This window comes from Myxine glutinosa, chromosome 13 (genome assembly GCF_964187855.1).
Source record: "Myxine glutinosa chromosome 13, kmMyxGlut1.1, whole genome shotgun sequence".
NCBI classification, from domain to species: domain Eukaryota; kingdom Metazoa; phylum Chordata; class Myxini; order Myxiniformes; family Myxinidae; genus Myxine; species Myxine glutinosa.
In genome coordinates this window covers 11,822,549-11,843,727 of record NC_136273.1, presented here as the reverse complement: position 1 = coordinate 11,843,727, position 21,179 = coordinate 11,822,549, and the positions used below count along the sequence as shown (strand labels likewise).

Here is a 21,179-nt window from a genome sequence, read left to right as displayed (position 1 = left end):
CTACCCCCATTCTGACCCCCTCTATCTGCTGCCCCATTTGTTTAACTTCCCTTTCCGCTTGGTCCCTCATGTCCCTCAATTTGCCTTCCATACTGTTTTCTAACCCCTCTAACCCCTTTTGCATCCCTTACATTTGATTCTCTTGAGCGGCCATTCTGTTTTCTACCCCCATTAACCCATTTTTCACCTCTTTTATCCCGTTGTCTAACCCCTCAAATTTGTCGTCTAACTTCCCAAATTTCTTGTCTAATCCCTTAAAATTATTGTCTAACCCCTCACCGGTACCCCTCGCTTCGTCCCTCATTACCCCCATTTGGCCCATAAGGGCCCCCATCATTCTGTTTTCCATTTCTTCATTATTCTTGTCCATAAGGGCCTTCATTTGCATTAAAAAAAGGTTCAAATCCACCGGTGGCGCTACTACGGTCGCGGGCGTGGACGCCGTGGCCATGTGCGAGGCGCCATTTTGCGCGCCCGTAACCTCGTGCGCGACGACGCTATTTTGCAACCCTGCCACCCTCACTGCTTCGCTCTCCTCATGTCCCTCATTTTGGTCCTGGATCGACCCTGCCTCACTCTCCTCTACCGGAACCCAGCCGTCTTGGTCTGCCATAGCGAGACTTTCAAAATTCGGGTTTTTATTTTTTTTGTAAAACACAATCAAATTTCGCTGTTATAATTTCGAGCGCGTGACACGCGCTCCGGGACCGAACCCACTCCTGACACCAATTGTTACGGACACGACTTATTGAGATGTTATGCTGGGCCGAGCGGAATGGCCGCCGTGTTCGCACAAGTTACCCGATTACACTCGAACGTTGGCCGAATCGCGCTATGCTAAATCAATGAAGGAAAGGACACAACGGCTGGGTTAAATGACACGACACCAGGGGTACAGTTCTCAAGACCTCCGGAGGAGGATATAATATGGGATATGCAGAACATTTAGATTACACGGACAAGAGGTACAGCACAGAAAGGTAGGCACTTATACACGGTCTTATCTTAGCCCCGACAGACCACAGACAAACGGGACAAGGCTGACTCACACAGGGATTGATGGCAAGGAGGGGCAGGTAGTCGATGGCTCAAGGTGCACCTTGGCTCAGGGGCAGAATCGACCCGGTCCGGTCCAGAGATGCGGGAGGTATCGTCGCGCTGGAGGTGGCGTCCGTTCTCCTTCGTAGCTGGGGCGCATCTGACGTCACCTCCGGTAAGTGGCTGCGTATATCCAGCGGGGAGTGACACGCCCTCGGCTCGTTAGCTCCGCCCCAGATGGAATCGGTCCGCCGCTTCTTATTGGGTGCGGGGGGTTACCGGGCTCCGCCCTTGACGAGGAGCTGACAGTGAGCCCCTTCGTGGTAACCCCGTCGGAGCACATGGTCAATGGCGGCTAACCAAGCCGGAGTGAGGACGCGCACTCCTCGCGCCGCTGTTGTTGTTGTTTCATGAGGAAGAGATGCGGGGAGGTATTGGGAGGTCCTAAACTTACTAATGGTGCCATACAATCACATTCTGGTGCAACGAAGAGTCAGAATTAATGGAAACGAGTCCTTAACTGACATAGACTAAGAATAACTAGCAAGATGTCCTATAGTTGTCTACGTGAGATGCGGTGAACCTGGGCACGACATTTAATGGGGGAAAAAGGGGAAGGTCGGGGCTACAGAGTGTTGTTTACAGACAATGGGACTAGGGAATGGGGGATTGGGGATAGTTGGGGAGTATTGGGGAAATAGGGGAATATTTACAAGCGGATATGGATGGAGGCCAAATCCCATATCCGCAACATTATATATGTTTATATATATATGTTTATATATACAGTCATCCCTCGCTATATCGCGGTTCACTTTTCGCGGATTCGGTACATCGCGGTTTTTTCTCGCTAGTATATGTAAAATTATATCGCGGATTTTTCGCTATATCGCGGGATTTTGCGGTATAAATGTATTTTTATATACTATTATTTTAAATATTTTTGTGGTAAAATAAGCATTTTCTAGCCTAAAAAATTAAAAAACGTAAAGAAATAAGAAAAATACAGTATTTAAAACATATTACAAGAAATAAAATACTGTACATAGTGTACAGTGGAAGGGTAGACAAAGAGTCGTGCGTATGGAAAACGCCAGTACATTCATCATCGTCATCACCTTCATCGTCATCAGTACTGCACAGCTAATTCATCATCATCTTCATCACGCAAGTTGTAGTATTGAAGAGCCGGGGCTCTTGCTTGATACGGACGAAATGACGGGCAAGACACAAACTCGTCCGAGAAGATATTTATTCTCAAAACCAACTCGGGAACACTGAAAAGCCCATTTATCGGGCTGCATTATAAAGCACAACCAGAAACCGAAAGCCACGCCTCTCAAGCGTGGCGTGCTTCGGTGAATCGGTGGTCACGTGATCAACAGGTGTAGCTGATTATACCCGCAAAGCGCGGCACGCTTTAGCGGTCACGTGACCAGCCACTCTCGCGCCGGGAATCCCCGCCGGTGACGTCACCGGCTGGAGCAAGGAGATTCTGATGCTGGTCTTGCTTGGGGAACCCATGGGTAGCTACAGTATCTTCAATGGTGAGTACCCATTAGAATTTTATATGTTGTTAAAATTACGTATGTTTAAGAGTGTAAAAAGTGTTTAAGAGTATAGGAAGTGTTTATAAGAGTATGGGAAAGGTTAATAAGAGTGTGGGGAGTTCATAATGCTTTAAAATATATATAAAAAAAAAAAAAAATATGGTCGCTACTTCGCGGATTTTCGTTTATCGCGGGGGGTTCTGGAACGTAACCCCCGCGATAAACGAGGGTTCACTGTATATATATATATATATATATATATATATATATATATATACACACATACATATATATTGCTATGGTTTTGAGGTTTGTAAAATGAGCCTAATAAAGGTTAAAAGTTGCCCCCCATAGATAGTCACACAAGCAACATGTAGCCTCATTTGTAGTATAGTTATTTCTTAGTATGTGTGGGAATAGGCCCTTTCCAGTGTTAATTCTGTGTTGTGTAAAGCCAGGAAAATAGGCCCTACTGCCACCGATCATCCTACGTCCGTAACCTCAATACAGTTTGTTAACGTTGGTTCATTTTGGGCGAGTTAACACGAGGGAGGCGGAGGAGGATCGGGGCAGAGTCAAGGCGGAGCGGCAGTAGCGATGACGGTAAGCATGAGCCGCCAATCAGAGCTCAGGGGTGGTGGCGTCAGAGGGCGTGGTGAGAAGAGTCTGGTGAGTTCCAGAAGGTTCGCGGGGCGTTCCTATATAACCCGCTGCACAAAGCCCTCGAGAGGACTGAAGCGGAGGACTAGTGCTGGAGACCCCAAAGTACTTGCTGGGAGAGAGAAAGAGATTAAAGTGAACTTACAACCAGAACGCGCGGTGCTTGATGAGCTTGATGCGCCTTGCCGCACTTGCATGAGAACGGCTGAGTAACCACCCTTTGCCGTAAAAGTCCCTCCTTGCCGTTCCGCCCGATATATCGCCTTTGTTCAAGAGACGCGCTACGAGTCCCTGTCTTCGCCGATCACCATCTTCGCGGGATGCACGTAGACCACAGAGAGCCGGACAGGGCCGAGCCTGGACTACCACATTGGTGTGTTGGTGAACATCGGCATCTGCAATCCGCTGTGTGAGTGTGAGTGAGACGGGCCCGTTGTCCAGGGATAAGTAAGACTGTCTAAGCTTGCTCTGTGTCTCTTCGTCCTGAACTGTAAATACGTGTGGGAATCATTAAACCCATCTGTTCTTCCTTTCTTCTTGATTCGATCGTTCCCGTGATTTCTCCATTTGACTAAGCGTGGCACGAATAGAACCGCTTAAATTGGGGTCCATTAATTGAGACTGCGCGGATCACGTGTACGCAAACCGCTCGGCGTACTCCAACCTCACGTGGTTCGTGCGAGGCTTGCTACCTCGTTTCCGGGGCGGCGCGAGTACTTAGGTACGAGCGAGAATTTGGTCCCGAAACCCTATTTTGCGCTCGCCCGGAAAGGTTGTAATAAGTCTCGGTTCCGCCAGGCCACTAAAGACAAGGGATTCATCCCCCCTTGATAAGGGGAAGAAGGCCAGCGAGAGAACCGCAACAATATATACATACATGAGGTATATTTACTTCTCAATGAGCTGGATATCAATACTAGTAAATGAGACTACACTCGGATGACCTCAGGACAGGGACTTGCTGAAGACTTTTCTGATATCAAAGTTAAAAAGAGAAAAACATAACGAAGCCACGTACCGCTGAAACACTTCGATGTGCACAACCGCTGGGGCAGTGCGTTCCACTACATCCGCCATGAAGTTAAATCTGCTTCTCATACTTACTCTCTGAACCTTTTCTCCCTTCTCATTCCAAGATGCTTCACCCTCTCCCTTCTCCTTCGGTGTGTCCTGCTTCCTAGTTTCATCTTTCCTATTCAGATGTGCCGTTCCTGTTTTCCTGCTGCCCTCTGCTCCTTCACTTGATCCTTTCATAGGAAACGTTATTCGTTCTCTCAAACCTCTCCCCTCCTGCCTACTCTTTTCATTTTTTCCTCCTGATTTCCTCCCCATGCCTCTCCGAGATGCTCTCCTGCCTTTGGCATTTCGAGCATCTTTATTCTTTCTCTCTTGCCCTTTTTTGTTTCTCACCTGATGCACACCTTCTTCCTTCACTTGCTTCTGTGGTTCTACTAAGGCTCTCTGACCTCCTCCATTTCTCATCCTCACTGTTCCTTTCCGGCTTTGGACACGCTTTCCTTTCTTCCTTTTTCTCAATTTCTCTGTTTTCGTTTCATTCAAGGAGCTATGTTTTACGTTTAAAGCTTGAGGTTGCGTCTTTTCTCCGTCGCTTTCCTTCCATTCCTCCCTGATTGATGTTTCCGTATCAGGTATTCTTCTCGAATTTCTCACCAGGTCTTTCCTGTCCAAATATCTTCCATCCTCCACTTCTCTTTGGCTTCTATCTCCTTCTCTAACATTGCGTTCTCTTTCTGTTCCAACTCTACTCATTTTAAATTTTTGCTTTTTGCTCAAGCTCTGCACTTCTTTGTTTGCTCTCCCTCTGGCCTCCTTGTCTATTTCATGTCTTCCTTGCCTCTCACGTTCCTCTTCACTGTCTCTCCGCAGGTTCCTTTCCCATCCTTCCTCTCTGCTGATTCGCGTGATATCTCCGCCATCGTGTTGGTTGTGGATACGAGAGTGTGTCGAGGTGTGATCACCTCCTCCTGCGGTGCAAAGGACCCTTTCCAGCCGCAGTTGTGCCTCGATTTGTGCATCTGTGATTAAAAACATAAAAACAAAAGATTAAACTAGTGGCAATTCACAACTTCTTTTACATTCCTCTCTCACGCTGCCACGCTTTAAGGAAAGAAGAGAGGTCATAAATTAATATCGTCATGTTTTTGACTCCACGCCATGACTGCTGACGAGTCAGGTATGGATCAGCAAATGCTGAAACCGACCGCTTCACGAATGGCAGGCCTATGACCGAATTTGGTCGCTGACGCACCTGAGCAGAGAATGCACGAGCATGCGGAACAATGTATAAACAAAGTCAGCAATAAATAAGGTTGACTGATTAACCCATTTTAGATCTTCCAGGGATTATGAGATGTTCCAACCTGAGTTTACCTACAGGAAGACTGGCAATAAATAAATAATCACACAACATAAAACGGAAACTCGACATCAAAGGTGCCCCACACACGATAATGTATACAGAAACTGGCGATATAGAGGCATCCGCCCACCGTGGTGTCCACCGGAGCAGCTTGCAACCCAAGAGGAGGACGAGCAGTGATTCAGGTGGCCATTCATCCAATTTTAGTGATTCAGGTGGCCATTCATCCAATTTTATAGTGGTTCAGGTGGCCATTCATCCAATTTTATAGTGATTCAGGTGGCCATTCATCCAATTTTATAGTGATTCAGGTGGCCATTCATCCAATTTTATAGTGATTCAGGTGGCCATTCATCCAATTTTATAGTGATTCAGGTGGCCATTCATCCAATTTTATAGTGATTCAGGTGGCCATTCATCCAATTTTATAGTGGTTCAGGTGACCATTCATCCAATTTTATAGTGATTCAGGTGGCCATTCATCCAATTTTATAGTGATTCAGGTGGCCATTCATCCAATTTTATAGTGATTCAGGTGGCCATTCATCCAATTTTATAGTGATTCAGGTGGCCATTCATCCAATTTTATAGTGATTCAGGTGGCCATTCATCCAATTTTATAGTGATTCAGGTGGCCATTCATCCAATTTTATAGTGATTCAGGTGGCCATTCATCCAATTTTATAGTGATTCAGGTGGCCATTCATCCAATTTTATAGTGATTCAGGTGGCCATTCATCCAATTTTATAGTGGTTCAGGTGACCATTCATCCAAATTTATAGTGATTCAGGTGGCCATTCATCCAATTTTATAGTGATTCAGGTGGCCATTCATCCAATTTTATAGTGATTCAGGTGGCCATTCATCCAATTTTATAGTGATTCAGGTGGCCATTCATCCAATTTTATAGTGATTCAGGTGGCCATTCATCCAATTTTATAGTGGTTCAGGTGACCATTCATCCAAATTTATAGTGATTCAGGTGGCCATTCATCCAATTTTATAGTGATTCAGGTGGCCATTCATCCAATTTTATAGTGATTCAGGTGGCCATTCATCCAATTTTATAGTGATTCAGGTGGCCATTCATCCAATTTTATAGTGATTCAGGTGGCCATTCATCCAATTTTATAGTGATTCAGGTGGCCATTCATCCAATTTTATAGTGGTTCAGGTGACCATTCATCCAAATTTATAGTGATTCAGGTGGCCATTCATCCAATTTTATAGTGATTCAGGTGGCCATTCATCCAATTTTATAGTGGTTCAGGTGGCCATTCATCCAATTTTATAGTGATTCAGGTGACCATTCATCCAAATTTATAGTGATTCAGGTGGCCATTCATCCAATTTTATAGTGATTCAGGTGGCCATTCATCCAATTTTATAGTGGTTCAGGTGGCCATTCATCCAATTTTATAGTCATTCAGGTGGCCATTCATCCAATTTTATAGTGGTTCAGGTGACCATTCATCCAATTTTATAGTGATTCAGGTGGCCATTCATCCAATTTTATAGTGGTTCAGGTGGCCATTCATCCAATTTTATAGTGATTCAGGTGGCCATTCATCCAATTTTATAGTGATTCAGGTGGCCATTCATCCAATTTTATAGTGATTCAGGTGGCCATTCATCCAATTTTATAGTAATTCAGGTGGCCATTCATCCAATTTTATAGTAATTCAGGTGGCCATTCATCCAATTTTATAGTAATTCAGGTGGCCATTCATCCAATTTTATAGTAATTCAGGTGGCCATTCATCCAATTTTATAGTGATTCAGTTGGCCATTCATCAAATTTTATAGTAATTCAGGTGGCCATTCATCCAATTTTATAGTGATTCAGGTGGCCATTCATCCAATTTTATAGTGATTCAGGTGGCCATTCATCCAATTTTATAGTGATTCAGGTGGCCATTCATCCAATTTTATAGTGATTCAGGTGGCCATTCATCCAATTTTATAGTGGTTCAGGTGACCATTCATCCAATTTTATAGTGATTCAGGTGGCCATTCATCCAATTTTATAGTGGTTCAGGTGGCCATTCATCCAATTTTATAGTGATTCAGGTGGCCATTCATCCAATTTTATAGTGATTCAGGTGGCCATTCATCCAATTTTATAGTGATTCAGGTGGCCATTCATCCAATTTTATAGTAATTCAGGTGGCCATTCATCCAATTTTATAGTAATTCAGGTGGCCATTCATCCAATTTTATAGTAATTCAGGTGGCCATTCATCCAATTTTATAGTAATTCAGGTGGCCATTCATCCAATTTTATAGTGATTCAGTTGGCCATTCATCAAATTTTATAGTAATTCAGGTGGCCATTCATCCAATTTTATAGTGATTCAGGTGGCCATTCAACCAATTTTATAGTGATTCAGTTGGCCATTCATCCAATTTTATAGTGATTCAGGTGGCCATTCAACCAATTTTATAGTGATTCAGGTGGCCATTCATCCAAATTTATAGTAATTCAGGTGGCCATTCATCCAATTTTATAGTGATTCAGGTGGCCATTCATCCAATTTTATAGTGATTCAGGTGGCCATTCATCCAATTTTATAGTGATTCAGGTCCAATTTTATAGTAATTCAGGTGGCCATTCATCCAATTTTATAGTGATTCAGTTGGCCATTCATCCAATTTTATAGTGATTCAGGTGGCCATTCAACCAATTTTATAGTGATTCAGGTGGCCATTCATCCAATTTTATAGTGATTCAGGTGGCCATTCATCCAATTTTATAGTAATTCAGGTGGCCATTCATCCAATTTTATAGTAATTCAGGTGGCCATTCATCCAATTTTATAGTAATTCAGGTGGCCATTCATCCAATTTTATAGTGATTCAGTTGGCCATTCATCCAATTTTATAGTGATTCAGTTGGCCATTCATCCAATTTTATAGTAATTCAGGTGGCCATTCATCCAATTTTATAGTGGTTCAGGTGGCCATTCATCCAAATTTATAGTGATTCAGGTGGCCATTCATCCAATTTTATAGTGATTCAGGTGGCCATTCATCCAATTTTATAGTGGTTCAGGTGGCCATTCATCCAATTTTATAGTGATTCAGGTGGCCATTCATCCAATTTTATAGTAATTCAGGTGGCCATTCATCCAATTTTATAGTGATTCAGGTGGCCATTCATCCAATTTTATAGTGATTCAGGTGGCCATTCATCGAATTTTATAGTGATTCAGGTGGCCATTCATCGAATTTTATAGTGATTCAGGTGGCCATTCATCCAATTTTATAGTGATTCAGGTGGCCATTCATCCAAATTTAGTGATTCAGGTGGCCATTCATCCAATTTAATCGTGATTCAGGTGGCCATTCATCCAATTTTATAGTAATTCAGGTGGACATTCATCCAATTTTATCGTGATTCAGGTGGCCATTCATCCAATTTTATAGTGATTCAGGTGGCCATTCATCCAATTTTATAGTATTTCAGGTGGCCATTCATCCAATTTTATAGTGAGTCAGGTGGCCATTCATCCAATTTTATAGTAATTCAGGTGGCCATTCATCCAATTTTATAGTAATTCAGGTGGCCATTCATCCAATTTCATAGAGGACAGACCGGGTTTTGTCCTCCGTCCTCTATGATACGAAACCGGACGCCTTTATGTCCTCTATTTTTCCTCTTGAGCCACCCAAGCTTTCGACCCACAATTTAGGTTTTGATTGGAGGTTTTCATTGCTTGATATTGTCGTGTGATTCCCCGAGTGAACACCACAGGGATCACGGATAGCTAAAGCAAGCTTTAACTCCGAGGTGATGCCCAAATGCGGATTTTATATATGCGGGGGAAGAAAGGGGCGGGGAAGATGAAGCTTACCTGTCACGATCGCCGGCAGTCCCAAAGCCTGCAAAGAAATAACTCAAACGGGAACAACGGTTTAAAATGTACAGAAAATAACGAAGGGGTTTATTAAACGGAATGCCGATAATACAAAATAAAACACATGATAATAAATAACGTTCCTAAATGGGACATCCCCCACAAACAGACTTGGAAACAGACGAAAGGGAAGAATAATTGAAAATAATTGTGTGGTGTGTAACTTAGCTCCGATCACTGGTGGGATCTCGTCAGTCTCCGAATGGCCCCGGAGGTCCGTGCACGCAAACACGCCTTGGCGCGAAGTCCGTGCATGGAACCAGGCCTCAAGCGTGCAGTCCCGAATGTTCGTCCACGCGTCGTTTCTTCTGCCTGCCAAACCTGCAGCTCTCTGTCTGTGGCTCTTCCTCCTCACGTCAGACAAAAAGGGGAACGAGGATATGATGCTGGCCCACAATCGCTTCTGCCAGAACTGAGGTCCAGAACGTCAAGACAAGGGGGGAGAATTGTCAGCGCTCAACCGTCTCTCACCAAAGTCCGATACCAAAAAGGGGGACAAGATGTCGGTCAGCGCGTTCTTTTATCGGCTGTCTCATGATGTCATCTGTGCCTCTCCACCAATGCCCTCTCTCCGAAAAGTCCCTTCCTATTTCTCCGAAAAGACCGACTGGACCTCCCATCCACTTTCTGAAAAATCCTCTCCAAGAAGTTCTGTCACTCAAGCTTTTGGGTCTCACTATCTGCCATGATCTTTCCTGGGAAAACCACATTTCAGATCTGGCCTCCAAAGCCAGTCAGCTTAGGCATCCTCCGTCGCATCCTCCGTCGTGCGAAGTCCTTCCTTGGCACACCTGAGCTCCTCACCACATACAAGGCTTTCATCCACAGCTCAATGGAATACTGTTCTCCCATCTGGGCCGGTGCTTCTGCCTCACACCTAGCTCAGCTTCACGCTGTTGAAACCAAAGCTTTCAGAATTATTGGAATCTCCCGCGATGAAGCTAACTCCGAGGGCCTTTCACTTACTCACCGCATGCAGGTTGGTGGTCTTTCTTTCTTCTACCGACTCCTCTCCGGCCTTGCTCCCCCAGCTCTCTCTGGGCTCTGTCCCCCAAATATTTCTACAGGTCGCACAAGATCTGCCTGCAACCCTCTTATGGTTAAACTGCTAAAATCAAGACTCTCTGCTCACCTTCACTCCTTCATTCCTCTTTTCTCCCACCTCTGGAACAAACTCCCTCACTCTCTTCAACCCCACTCCTCCCTCCGGGTCTTTAAAACAGTTGTTCACCACCATCTCTTATCTTCCCCCATCCACAACCTTGATCTTTTCTACCCCTGCTAATTCACCCCAGATTCACGTTTTTGAAATACCAACTTCCTTCCTGGAAGTCCTTGCAGTGTCCTTGTGTTTTATACCTCTCCCACCCCTTCCCCTCCCTTCCCATGCATCCTCCCCCAAGCCCTCCCACAGATCTCCCGATGTCCCTGCTCTCAAATGTTGTGTTTGTGTGCTTCCCCTTCTCTCCCCATCTTGTCTACCGCTCCCCTTATTATATACTTTGTGTGTCCGTTTGATTTTTTTTGTGTGATAAATGTTAGCGCTTTCACGAGCCTCGATCCTGTATACAAAACAAAATGAAAAAAAATGCCCGCAGGCCACCACCACATGCTCAGCTCTCCATCAATCCACACGCAGTCTGCTTCTGACGTCATCAATCGAACCTTGCCAATCAGCGCACTGCTTCCTCCTCGTCCTTCCTTCACCAATCAGTGAGTCCCTTCCTACCCCGGCCTTCCTGTTGGTCAACTCCTGCCCAATCACTGTCCTTCTGGGCGTGGCTCTCGACCTGCCTGAGCTAGGGGTGCCTGCCAGGTGGGATTGTCAGCCCTCGTGCTTGATGCCTGGCTTCCGGTTGGTTTTTATTATTAAGTGTGGTTTAATGGGCACTTTCTCACTAGTGTCTATAGTGTGGTGCCAAAAGGGACATCGGAAATAAATTACTGAGGTTTGACGAACAAGGTCACTTATTCCATAATCCCGACAACTAGCTATCACGAGGGCCATCCTCGTATGACCACGAAGATACACTTAACCCGACATTCGGCTAAACAAAAATTACATGGTGATGGTTCATACTCAACATCCGGAGTATTGTGGTGCTGTGCACACACGACTCGATTGCCAGAGAGGTAGGCCACAACGCGTTGGTTCAAACAGAGTCTTTATTAAGAGCTCGCACTTCAGCACTGGGTGGGGCCACGGCTCGAGCTTAGAGCCCGCATATATGTCCCGAGGCCACGCCTTGCCCCTGGGCGTGGCTGATCGGTCGAAAGGCGGGGCATGCGTTTTCGTTCCCCGCCTGGACGCTCGCGCCACCCACTGGTGCGCGGAATTATTGTCCCTTGTGCCCGCCACAGTATGTTAATTTATACAAATCTACCTGACTCTACGTATCACTACCCCACCGACATAACACAGCCCCCCCAAGGAACCGTAGCCCCACAAGGTTCATTGCAGGCACTGCCATCTCAGTCTTACCAGTTACCCACTCACACTTAATTAACCTATTAAATAAATCAGGAGGGCTGTGGGAAGTGAGCCGAAGCTGCTTACCTATTCTCCTTACCGTTCGACCCCCTTAAGCAACCATGTACATTTCAAATATTTACAATCATTAGGATCCTCGTTCATTAGGATCCCATGGCGAGCCGTGGACCGAATGGCAAGCTGTAGACCCAATGGCAAGCCGTGGACCGAACGGCGAGCCATGGATCCAATGGCATGCCATGGATCCAATGGCGAACCGTGGACCCAATGGCGAGCCGTGGACCCAATGGCGAGCCGTGGACCAAATGGTGAGCCGTGGACCCAATGGCGATCCGTGGACCCAATGGCGAGCCGTGGACCCAATGGCGAGCCGTGGACCAAATGGCGAGCCATGGACCCAATGGCGAGCCGTGAACCCAATGGAGAGCCGTGGACCAAATGGAGAGCCGTGGACCAAATGGTGAGCCGTGGGCCCAATGGCATGCCGCCTTGCCTGCCGTGACGGCTGTACGAGATGGCAGATATTTTTCCTCTTTCCTCGGGGTGTGGAAAACCTTGCTGCGGCGTGGACAATGACGCTTCTCTCTCGTCTGGCCCTTGCCCGGTTCGACGTGGGAGAATGAAGGAACAATATGGCTTAACCTTCCATCGACACTACTAGTTCCAACATGGTAAAGGGGAACCCAGACACAAACATTTTTTTTCTTCTGAAAACCATTGAAAATCATTATAGTCAGGGCCCTTAGGGATATTTTGGTTCAAATTCTTCCAAAAGCATCAAATTTGGCGCAGATGTTGCCCATGCCATACTCTTTCGATTTTTGACGGGCACCAAGGGCGGTATGATCTGGGGACCATACCGGTCCATTCCGCCATGTCACCTGACCTATGACGTCATAATTAGGATATGCATCCAATCACATGGCGTACTATAAGTGGTCAAAGTTCAAAATGAATCGATCGAAAAATGAAGGCAGGGATCCATTTTTAAGGTTTTCATAAAATCCAATATGGCCGCCAGGTCACATGACCTATGACGTCATATTTATGACATGTATACAATCATGTATACATGAACCCGGACCATGATCGCACAAAAATTAAACACAAGGATATGGCATACAGTTCATAAAACATCAAAATCCGTACCTTTGTAATTAGACTGATGAACTGCATATGCCTGAAAATTAGGAAATAGACATGTAAATATTTCCTCTAATTGTCAAAAATAAGGTCAGAGTTCGATTACGCAACCCAGAAATATAAAATGGTGAACCTCGCGTAAATCTTGACAAAAAACTCAAAAACCGACATGTTTGACTCAAAAATGACCTTTAAGATGACCTTGAGGGTTGACCTTGACCTCGAATCATCAAAATAACAACATAATTGGATTCCTCGACCTCGAAAACCCCTGAAAAGTGGTATCATACATGATTCCAACCCTTTTGGTTATTTAACTGATTTTCCTCTAATCCGGGTGGCGGCCATTTAGTATTTCGCCAATATGGGGCCCCCGGGGGGGGGGGGCGCCTGTCTTGGCGCCCGTCAAAAGTCGAAAGAGTATGGCATGGGCAACATCTGGGCAAAATCTGGTGCTTTTGGAAGAATTTGAACCAAACGGCCCCAAAATATCCCTAAGGGCCCTGACTATTAACAATATTGTCTAAGTTGAAGGGATTTTTTTTTGTTTGTTTTGCCATTCACATCGTGCCCATTGATTCCACCGTTATTAGTAACTCTGAAAGTTATCATTATGTTGAAACCGATCAGTGGGATTTGAAGAAGCTCATGGAGACAAAATTAGTGATGGAAACGCTTTTGGGGGAATTGTGGAGCCGGATCGTTTGAAGCCTTATGCGAGCAATTCAGACGAACATAGTGTTAGTGAAGATGGCGGTGTTATATTGGTAGTGCAGGTGTTAAACGCCCGTCGCTTGTTCACTACCATGGCTGGGTTTTGTTTTTGGTTCAATTGACGGTTTATAAGGGGTTTTGTAGTAATGAATAAATCAGTTCTATTACTCCAACAGAAATACGGCACGGACACGACGCGGAACGGACTCAGCACGTACACGGCACGACTCAGCACGAATCTGCACGTACACGGCACGACGCAGCACGAATCTGCACGTACACGGCAGAACTCCTCAGAACTATATTACTACAACCAACCACCAAGGACACATTGACGAGGCATATTTGTAGAAAGCCAAAAAATTATTCGCCGTTTGAGTTGTATCGTAGTGTGATGTAACCCGTAGACAATACAAAGATGGCGGTCAACTTCCTGGTGTGACGTCACGTGTCACACAGAAAAAAAATTGGAAGAAGAAGAGGGTTTCACTATTAAGCGCAAAATTTCTCCACTTTATAAGTCGCAAGTCAGAAAAAGACATCATATCTATTTTGAGGGTATAAAGGAATAGATTAGGATCGAGGTGACATGAGCGTTTGGGTTACATTGTCTTTTTTGAAGAGGAGGTGGAATATCACCAGGAGAAAATCTCCACCAAAATCACCTTCATTGAATATGAGGTCTGGCCAGCCGGTTCGTGAAAGACTTGGGCCAAAAACTTGCCGAGAGCGATCCCACAAGGTGGGAATAGCTAGGGGGTGGGGGGCGTGGTAGTTGTGGGGGGGGGGGGCGTGGTAGTTGTGGGGGAGGGGAGCGTGGAGGGGAAGGATGTAGGAAGTGGTGGTGGTGGTGGTTGGCCTCGAGGTGCACACACTCACCTCTAAGCTCTCTCGCCTGGGTTTGAATCCCGACCCAGCTATAAACTGTCATCCCGGTGTTTTACATGCAAGGTGATTAATCAATGCTGTGCCGTCCTTCGGATGGACGTTAAAATGGGCGTTGCGTCTGCCAACATTAGTTGGTGGACGTTAAAGACCCCAAGAGTGTCCTTCACGAATTGAAGGCGAGCCATCTCCGGCACCCTGAACATATTCCAAATTCCTGCCCTAGCTACTGCTGGGAAGGCAATGGCAAACCCCCACAATGGCAAAACGTTGTAACCCCCACACACACCCCCCCCCCCCCCAAAAAACAAACAAAAAAAACTTTTATTTCCCTTTCTCCTCGTGTGCTTTTGCCTCTGCCCACGTGCGCTGTCTCGCCCCGCCCCCATTTTCTCCTTGCCTTCCACCTTTTGCCCTGTTCAAGTGACTCGTGGTCGTCGCTCTAGGCTTCCTCTCCCCATTGGTATTTTTGTGAATATAAGATTGTTCTTCACAGTTCTGTTTAAATATGTTTCAACTATCCCCTTCAGTGTTTTATTCAGTGGTTTATCACAACACGCTGTTTTTCTTCTTATTTAAAAGGCTCCTTTCAATTTCCTCTTCAACTCATTCCATTTCAAAAAAATATTCAATCTCTTATGATTCCAAATCACTCCATGCTCTAAATTCTCACTCATTCCATCCCTCCTCCATCGTTCTTAAACGAATCGCTAACTTGAAAATCACAACAAACCCAATTTGTTAATTATGTTCATCTTTCATTAATCATCCACTTTCTAAACTCCCCCCTTGCCCCTCCCCTTCAAATCTCCCCCCCAACCATCCCTCCCAAATTCTCCCTCCTCCCACCTCCTTCTCAAAGCTGCCTCCTCCCCACTTCCTCTCCCTCCTATGTCATACCTCCACCTCCCCCAACCTTCTACTTTCCTCTGCCCCCCCTCAAGCAAACTCTCACTGTGCCTCATTCCATCACCATCAAACCTTTCGTCCTCCTCATCCTTCCCTTTCTTGTAACTCTTCTGTAATCTCTGACACACTATCAACTGCTCTTCCTACATCCCCCTCTCACCCTTCATCTGACCCTACCCCTCCCCTCCCCTGTCCTGCACCCGATGCTCCCCCTCTCTCCTCACTAACGGTATGGACCTCAAACATCTGGGGCCTTCGCTCAAACCTGATTGATCTCTCCATTCAGGTTGCTTCTGAAAATCCAGACTTGATCTGCTTAACAGAAACTTTCCTCCTTCAAGATGTCTCTGATTCCTTAATATCTCTTCCTGGTTACTCCCTCCTCCGGTACGATAGACCTGAGCCTCGTCCTGGTGGTGGGGTGGCTATCTTTATCAAAAACTCTCTTCCTCACTCTCCCTGCACTGCCCTCTCTCCACCCCACCCACAGGAGTACCTCTGGCTACGGCTTCCTCTCCGCTCCCACCTTTTGTTCATATGTGTTCTGTACCGTCCTCCAAACAGTGATGACTCCATTTACATTTCTGTGTCGGACAACATGGACCAACTTCTATCAACTCATCCAAACTCTCTCTTCCTCATATGTGGCGACTTCAACTGTCATCATGCCAGCTGGCTGGGTGTGGGTTCATCTCTCACCAGCCATGGCACCTCAGCAAAGGACTTCTGCGACTCATTGGGACTGACACAATCTGTCAATTTCCCAACCCGATCTCAGTCAATGGAGTATCTTTTCTTCTGGACTTGGTTATGACTAACTTCCCTGCAAATGTCTGCTGCTCTTCTTCTGCTCAAATCGGTTCTTCTGATCATGTGCTTGTTAAAGTGGACATCTCACTGGCCATTCTCAGAGAGCCTCCTCAGCGCCGAAGAGCCTGGCATTTCACTCAGGCCGACTGGCACGGTCTGCAAACAGCCATCAATCAACTGGACTGGTCTCCCATCTCTAATGCCTCTGACATCAATTCTTCCTGGGAATTCTTCCAAAGCAAACTGCTCTCTCTCTCATGCACAGATTTATCCCATCTCGTCTTCAGTTGTCTTCCCCTTCCTCCCGTCCATGGTACACTGAATCTTGTGGTGAGGCAGTTGCCCTGAAACAACTTGCCTTTGCGTCTTGGAAGGCAAATCCAACTGAAGGCAATCTCAGTTCCTTCCACCAAGCTCGAAACAAGTGTGTTTCTACCCTCAGGAGTGCCAGGAAGCACGATCTCTCCACACTCAAGATTGAACTCTCAAACCTGTCTCCTTCCTCCAAATCCTGGTGGCATCTGGTCAAATCCGTTTCTGGTGTTTGTTCCCCCTCCATCCACTCGCTTACCTCAAATGGCTACACAGTTGACACCACACGTGACAAAGCCGAATGCCTCAACTCTGTGTTTGCCTCAAAATCTTGTGTCCCAAACCCATCTCTCTCTGTTCCCACCTTTCCCAGTCGAACCCAACTGCTCCTGGACTCTGTGTCCTTCTCCCCTGACGAGGTGGAGAAGTTTTTATCAAACCTCGACTCTGCTTCTGCAACTGGACCAGATGGCATCAGCCCTCGGGTCCTAAAATCCTGCTCTGCCGCTCTATCTCACCCTCTCTCTGTTCTTTTCACCCTCTCTTTTGCTCAAGGTCATCTGCCAGCATCTTGGAAATCAGCAAACATTACCGCTTTACACAAAAAGGTGCAAAAACAGATCCTTGCAACTACAGACCAATCAGCCTGCTCCCAATTATCAGCAAAGTCATGGAATCCATCATTGCTTCAGATATCAAATCCTTCCTCTTCTCCAATGGCTTGATCTCTGATCATCAATTTGGATTCAGACCAGGTCATTCTACTCTGGACATGTTGCTTCTGCTGTCTCAACAATGGATGGAGGTCCTCAATGCCAAACAGGAAATCAGAGCTGTCTCACTTGACATATCACGTGCCTTCGATACGGTCTGGCACCCAGCTCTGCTCACCAAACTCACCTCCTATGGTATTCAGGGAGATCTCCACTCATGGCTTGCGGATTTCCTCTCTGGTCGTAGGCAACGTGTGGCCCTGAATGGATTTCTCTCATCTTCCCTTCCTGTTCTGGCTGGAGTTCCCCAAGGTAGTGTTCTGGGCCCTGTGCTATTTCTGGTCTTCATCAATGACCTCTCCGACTCTCTGGAAAATCCTCTCTATCTCTTTGCTGATGACTCCACTATCTGCCGCTCCATTCCTCATCCCTCAGATCGGCAGTCTGCAGCCTCCTCACTCTCTGCAGACCTGGACAAAATCACAGACTGGTCAAACAAGTGGAACATGTCTTTCAACCCTGACAAATCTCACACTCTTACAATGTCTCTCCGAAAGGACCGACTGGACAACCCTCCCATCTACTTTCTCAACAATCCTCTCCAAGAAGTTCTGTCGCTCAAGCTTTTGGGTCTCACTGTCTGCCATGATCTTTCTTGGAAAACCACATTTCCAAGCTGGCCTCCAAAGCCAGTCGCCGACTGGGCATCCTCCGTCGTGCGAAGTCCTTCCTTGGCACACCTGAGCTCCTCACCACATACAAGGCTTTCATCCGCAGCTCAATGGAATACTGTTCCCCCCTCTGGGCTGGTGCTCCTGCCTCACACCTTGCTCGGCTTCACGCTGTTGAGGCCAAAGCTTTCAGAATCATTGGAATCTCCTGCGATGTAGTCAACTCCGAGGGCCTTTCACTCACTCACCGCAGGCAGGTTGGTGGTCTTTCTGTCTTCTACCGACTCCTCTCCGGTCTTGCTCCCCCAGCTCTCTCTGTGCTCTGTCCCCCCAATATTCCTTCAGGTCGCACAAGATCTGCCTGCAACCCTCTTATGGTTAAACTGCCAAAGTCTAGGCTCTCTGCTCACCTTCATTCTTTCATTCCCCTTTTCTCCCGCCTCTGGAACAAACTCCCCCACTCCCTTTAATCCCACTCCTCCCTCCAGGTCTTTAAAACAGCTGTTCACCACCATCTCTTATCTTCCCCCATCGAAAACCTTGATCTTTTCTACCCCCGGCAATTCACCCCAGAGTCCTTGCAGTGTTCGTATGTTTTATTCCACTCCCACCTCCCCCCAAGTCCTCCCGATGTCCCTGCTCTCAAATGTTGTGTTTGTGTCCTTCCCACTCTCTCCCCATCTTGTGTGCCGCTCCCCTTGTTTTTGTGTTTTGTGTGTCGGTTTGTCTGTTTGTGCGATTAATGTTAGCTCTTTCACGAGCCTCGATCTTGTATACAAAACAAAACAAAACAAAAAAAACAAAAAAAAAAACAGAGTATAACCCTTGCCAAGAAACTATACTTCAGCAGCACCAATGCTCTGTTACAGATTATGGCACATCAGAAGTAGTAGTAGTAGTAGTAGTAGTAGTAGTAGTAACAGTAGTAGTAACAGTAGTAGTAACAGTAGTAGTAACAGTAGTAGTAACAGTAGTAGTAGTACTGTAGTAGGATGAAGTAGTAGCAGCAGTGGGATGTAGTAGTAGTATTAGTGGCAACAGTAGTAGCAGCTGTAGGAGATAGGAAAGTAGTAGTAGTATTAGGTAGTAGCAGTAGGTATCAGCAGTAGGAGTAACAGTAGCAGGTAGTAGTAGTAGTAGGAGTAATAGTAGTAACAGGTAGTAGTCATAGTAGCAGGAGGCAGTTGTAGCAGTAGCACAAGGTAGTAGTAGGTAGTATTAATAGCAGCATTAGTTGTAGTAGTAGTCGTTGTGGTAAATGACTGAACCAAAGTAGCTTTTTGTTCTTTTACAAAACATGAGTTTTGGATGTTTTGTTATAAAATAAAGGTGATGTCACATTTCATATCACAAGGTGAACAGGTATACGTATACTGATGAGGTGATGAAGTTAGTCATTTATAAACGAACATCTTTGGAATGTGTTAACATTATAATTCGTCCACAAATAGAATAAGTTCAATTACAACGTAATAACATGATAGGAACACGATAGGAAAGGTCAACGTGTGTCGTTTTCCATGTTATGATATAAAACCAGGTGTCATGTCGATGCTGCCATTCGGGCCACAGGTATTCCAGCTAACGATAAATTGCGTCAATGTTCTAGAATTTTCCCCTTTACAAAACACGCTTTATCTTTCCAGTGGATTCCAGAAGGACCGAGAAGCTTCGTGCTGCCATTACACGAGTGTAAAATCGTGTCGGTAAAAGGAAACCGACACGAACGTACGGTTTACATAGCGAAAGCAATCTTTGAAATAAGTTCATAGCAATAAATTCATTTCTGTACAGGTAAAAAAAAATTACATACAGTTAGGAATGATGGAAAGAGTACCATGGAACTTGGAAGTGGGTGAGTGAGGTCTTACCAGTGTATCGAGTCGACCTGTGTCTCGCATCAGCGGAGCAAAACCAAACAGACAGCAGACAGAGTAGAAGCCACAGCAATGCAACGCTCGGAACCAATCGATGTGAAAGGTAGTGTGCAGACATTGGAGGTAGCCTACTTCACTTCACCCCACACTACACAACCTGTGAAAATTCGAATGTGAAAGAAGAACTAGCCCTCCCCTTAGATTCGTGTTTTTACAACTTTCCTGCTTGCGGGAATGGAATGGGGGATCGTACATCCGTTGTTTATTATCCTTGGCAATTGTGCAATGGTCCACACAAACCTTCTGCCAATCAATCACTCCATATACACCAACCAATCACTCCTCATAAACCAATCAATCACTCCTCATAAACCAATCAATCACTCCTCATAAACCAATCAATCACTCCTCATAAACCAATCAATCACTCCTCACAAACCAATCGATCACTCCTCATAAACCAATCAATCACTCCTCATAAACCAATCAATCACTCCTCATAAACCAATCAATCACTCCATATACACCAACCAATCACTCCTCATAAACCAATCAATCACTCCTTATAAACCAATCAATCACTCCATATACACCAACCAATCACTCCTCATAAACCAATCAATCACTCCTCATAAACCAATCAATCACTCCATATACACCAACCAATCACTCCTCATAAACCAATCAATCACTCCTCATAAACCAATCAATCACTCCATATACACCAACCAATCACTCCTCATAAACCAATCAATCACTCCTTATAAACCAATCAATCACTCCATATACACCAACCAATCACTCCTCATAAACCAATCAATCACTCCTCATAAACCAATCAATCACTCCTCATAAACCAATCAATCACTCCTCATAAACCAACCAATCACTCCTCATAAACCAATCAATCACTCCTCATAAACCAATCAATCAAAATAATCACAGAGTTCAATAGTCAAAATAATCACAAGGAGTTAAAGTCAAAATAATCACAAAGAGTTAAATAGTCAAAATAATCACAAGGAGTTGAAGGGTCAAATAATTACAAGGAGCTAAATGAAGACAAGTGAGGCATTGGGTGTCTGTCTGGAGATTCCAGAGAAATGAA

At 45.4% G+C, this 21,179-nt stretch overlaps 1 protein-coding gene across 1 annotated transcript in view; it reads right to left on the bottom strand.

The window, feature by feature from the left end:
* LOC137438303 (uncharacterized) overlaps window positions 1–20,261 on the bottom strand; it is a 55,330-nt gene extending 35,069 nt beyond the window's left edge. Inside the window, exons 1-2 of the mRNA XM_078767773.1 lie at window positions 20,066–20,261; window positions 4,267–5,284 (exon numbers count right to left, since the gene is read on the bottom strand). Coding sequence (XP_078623899.1) covers window positions 4,267–5,284; window positions 20,066–20,189 — 1,142 coding nt within the window. The 5' untranslated portion in view covers window positions 20,190–20,261. The remainder of the gene's footprint in view (window positions 1–4,266; window positions 5,285–20,065) is intronic.
* Between the last annotated feature and the right edge of the window lie 918 nt (window positions 20,262–21,179).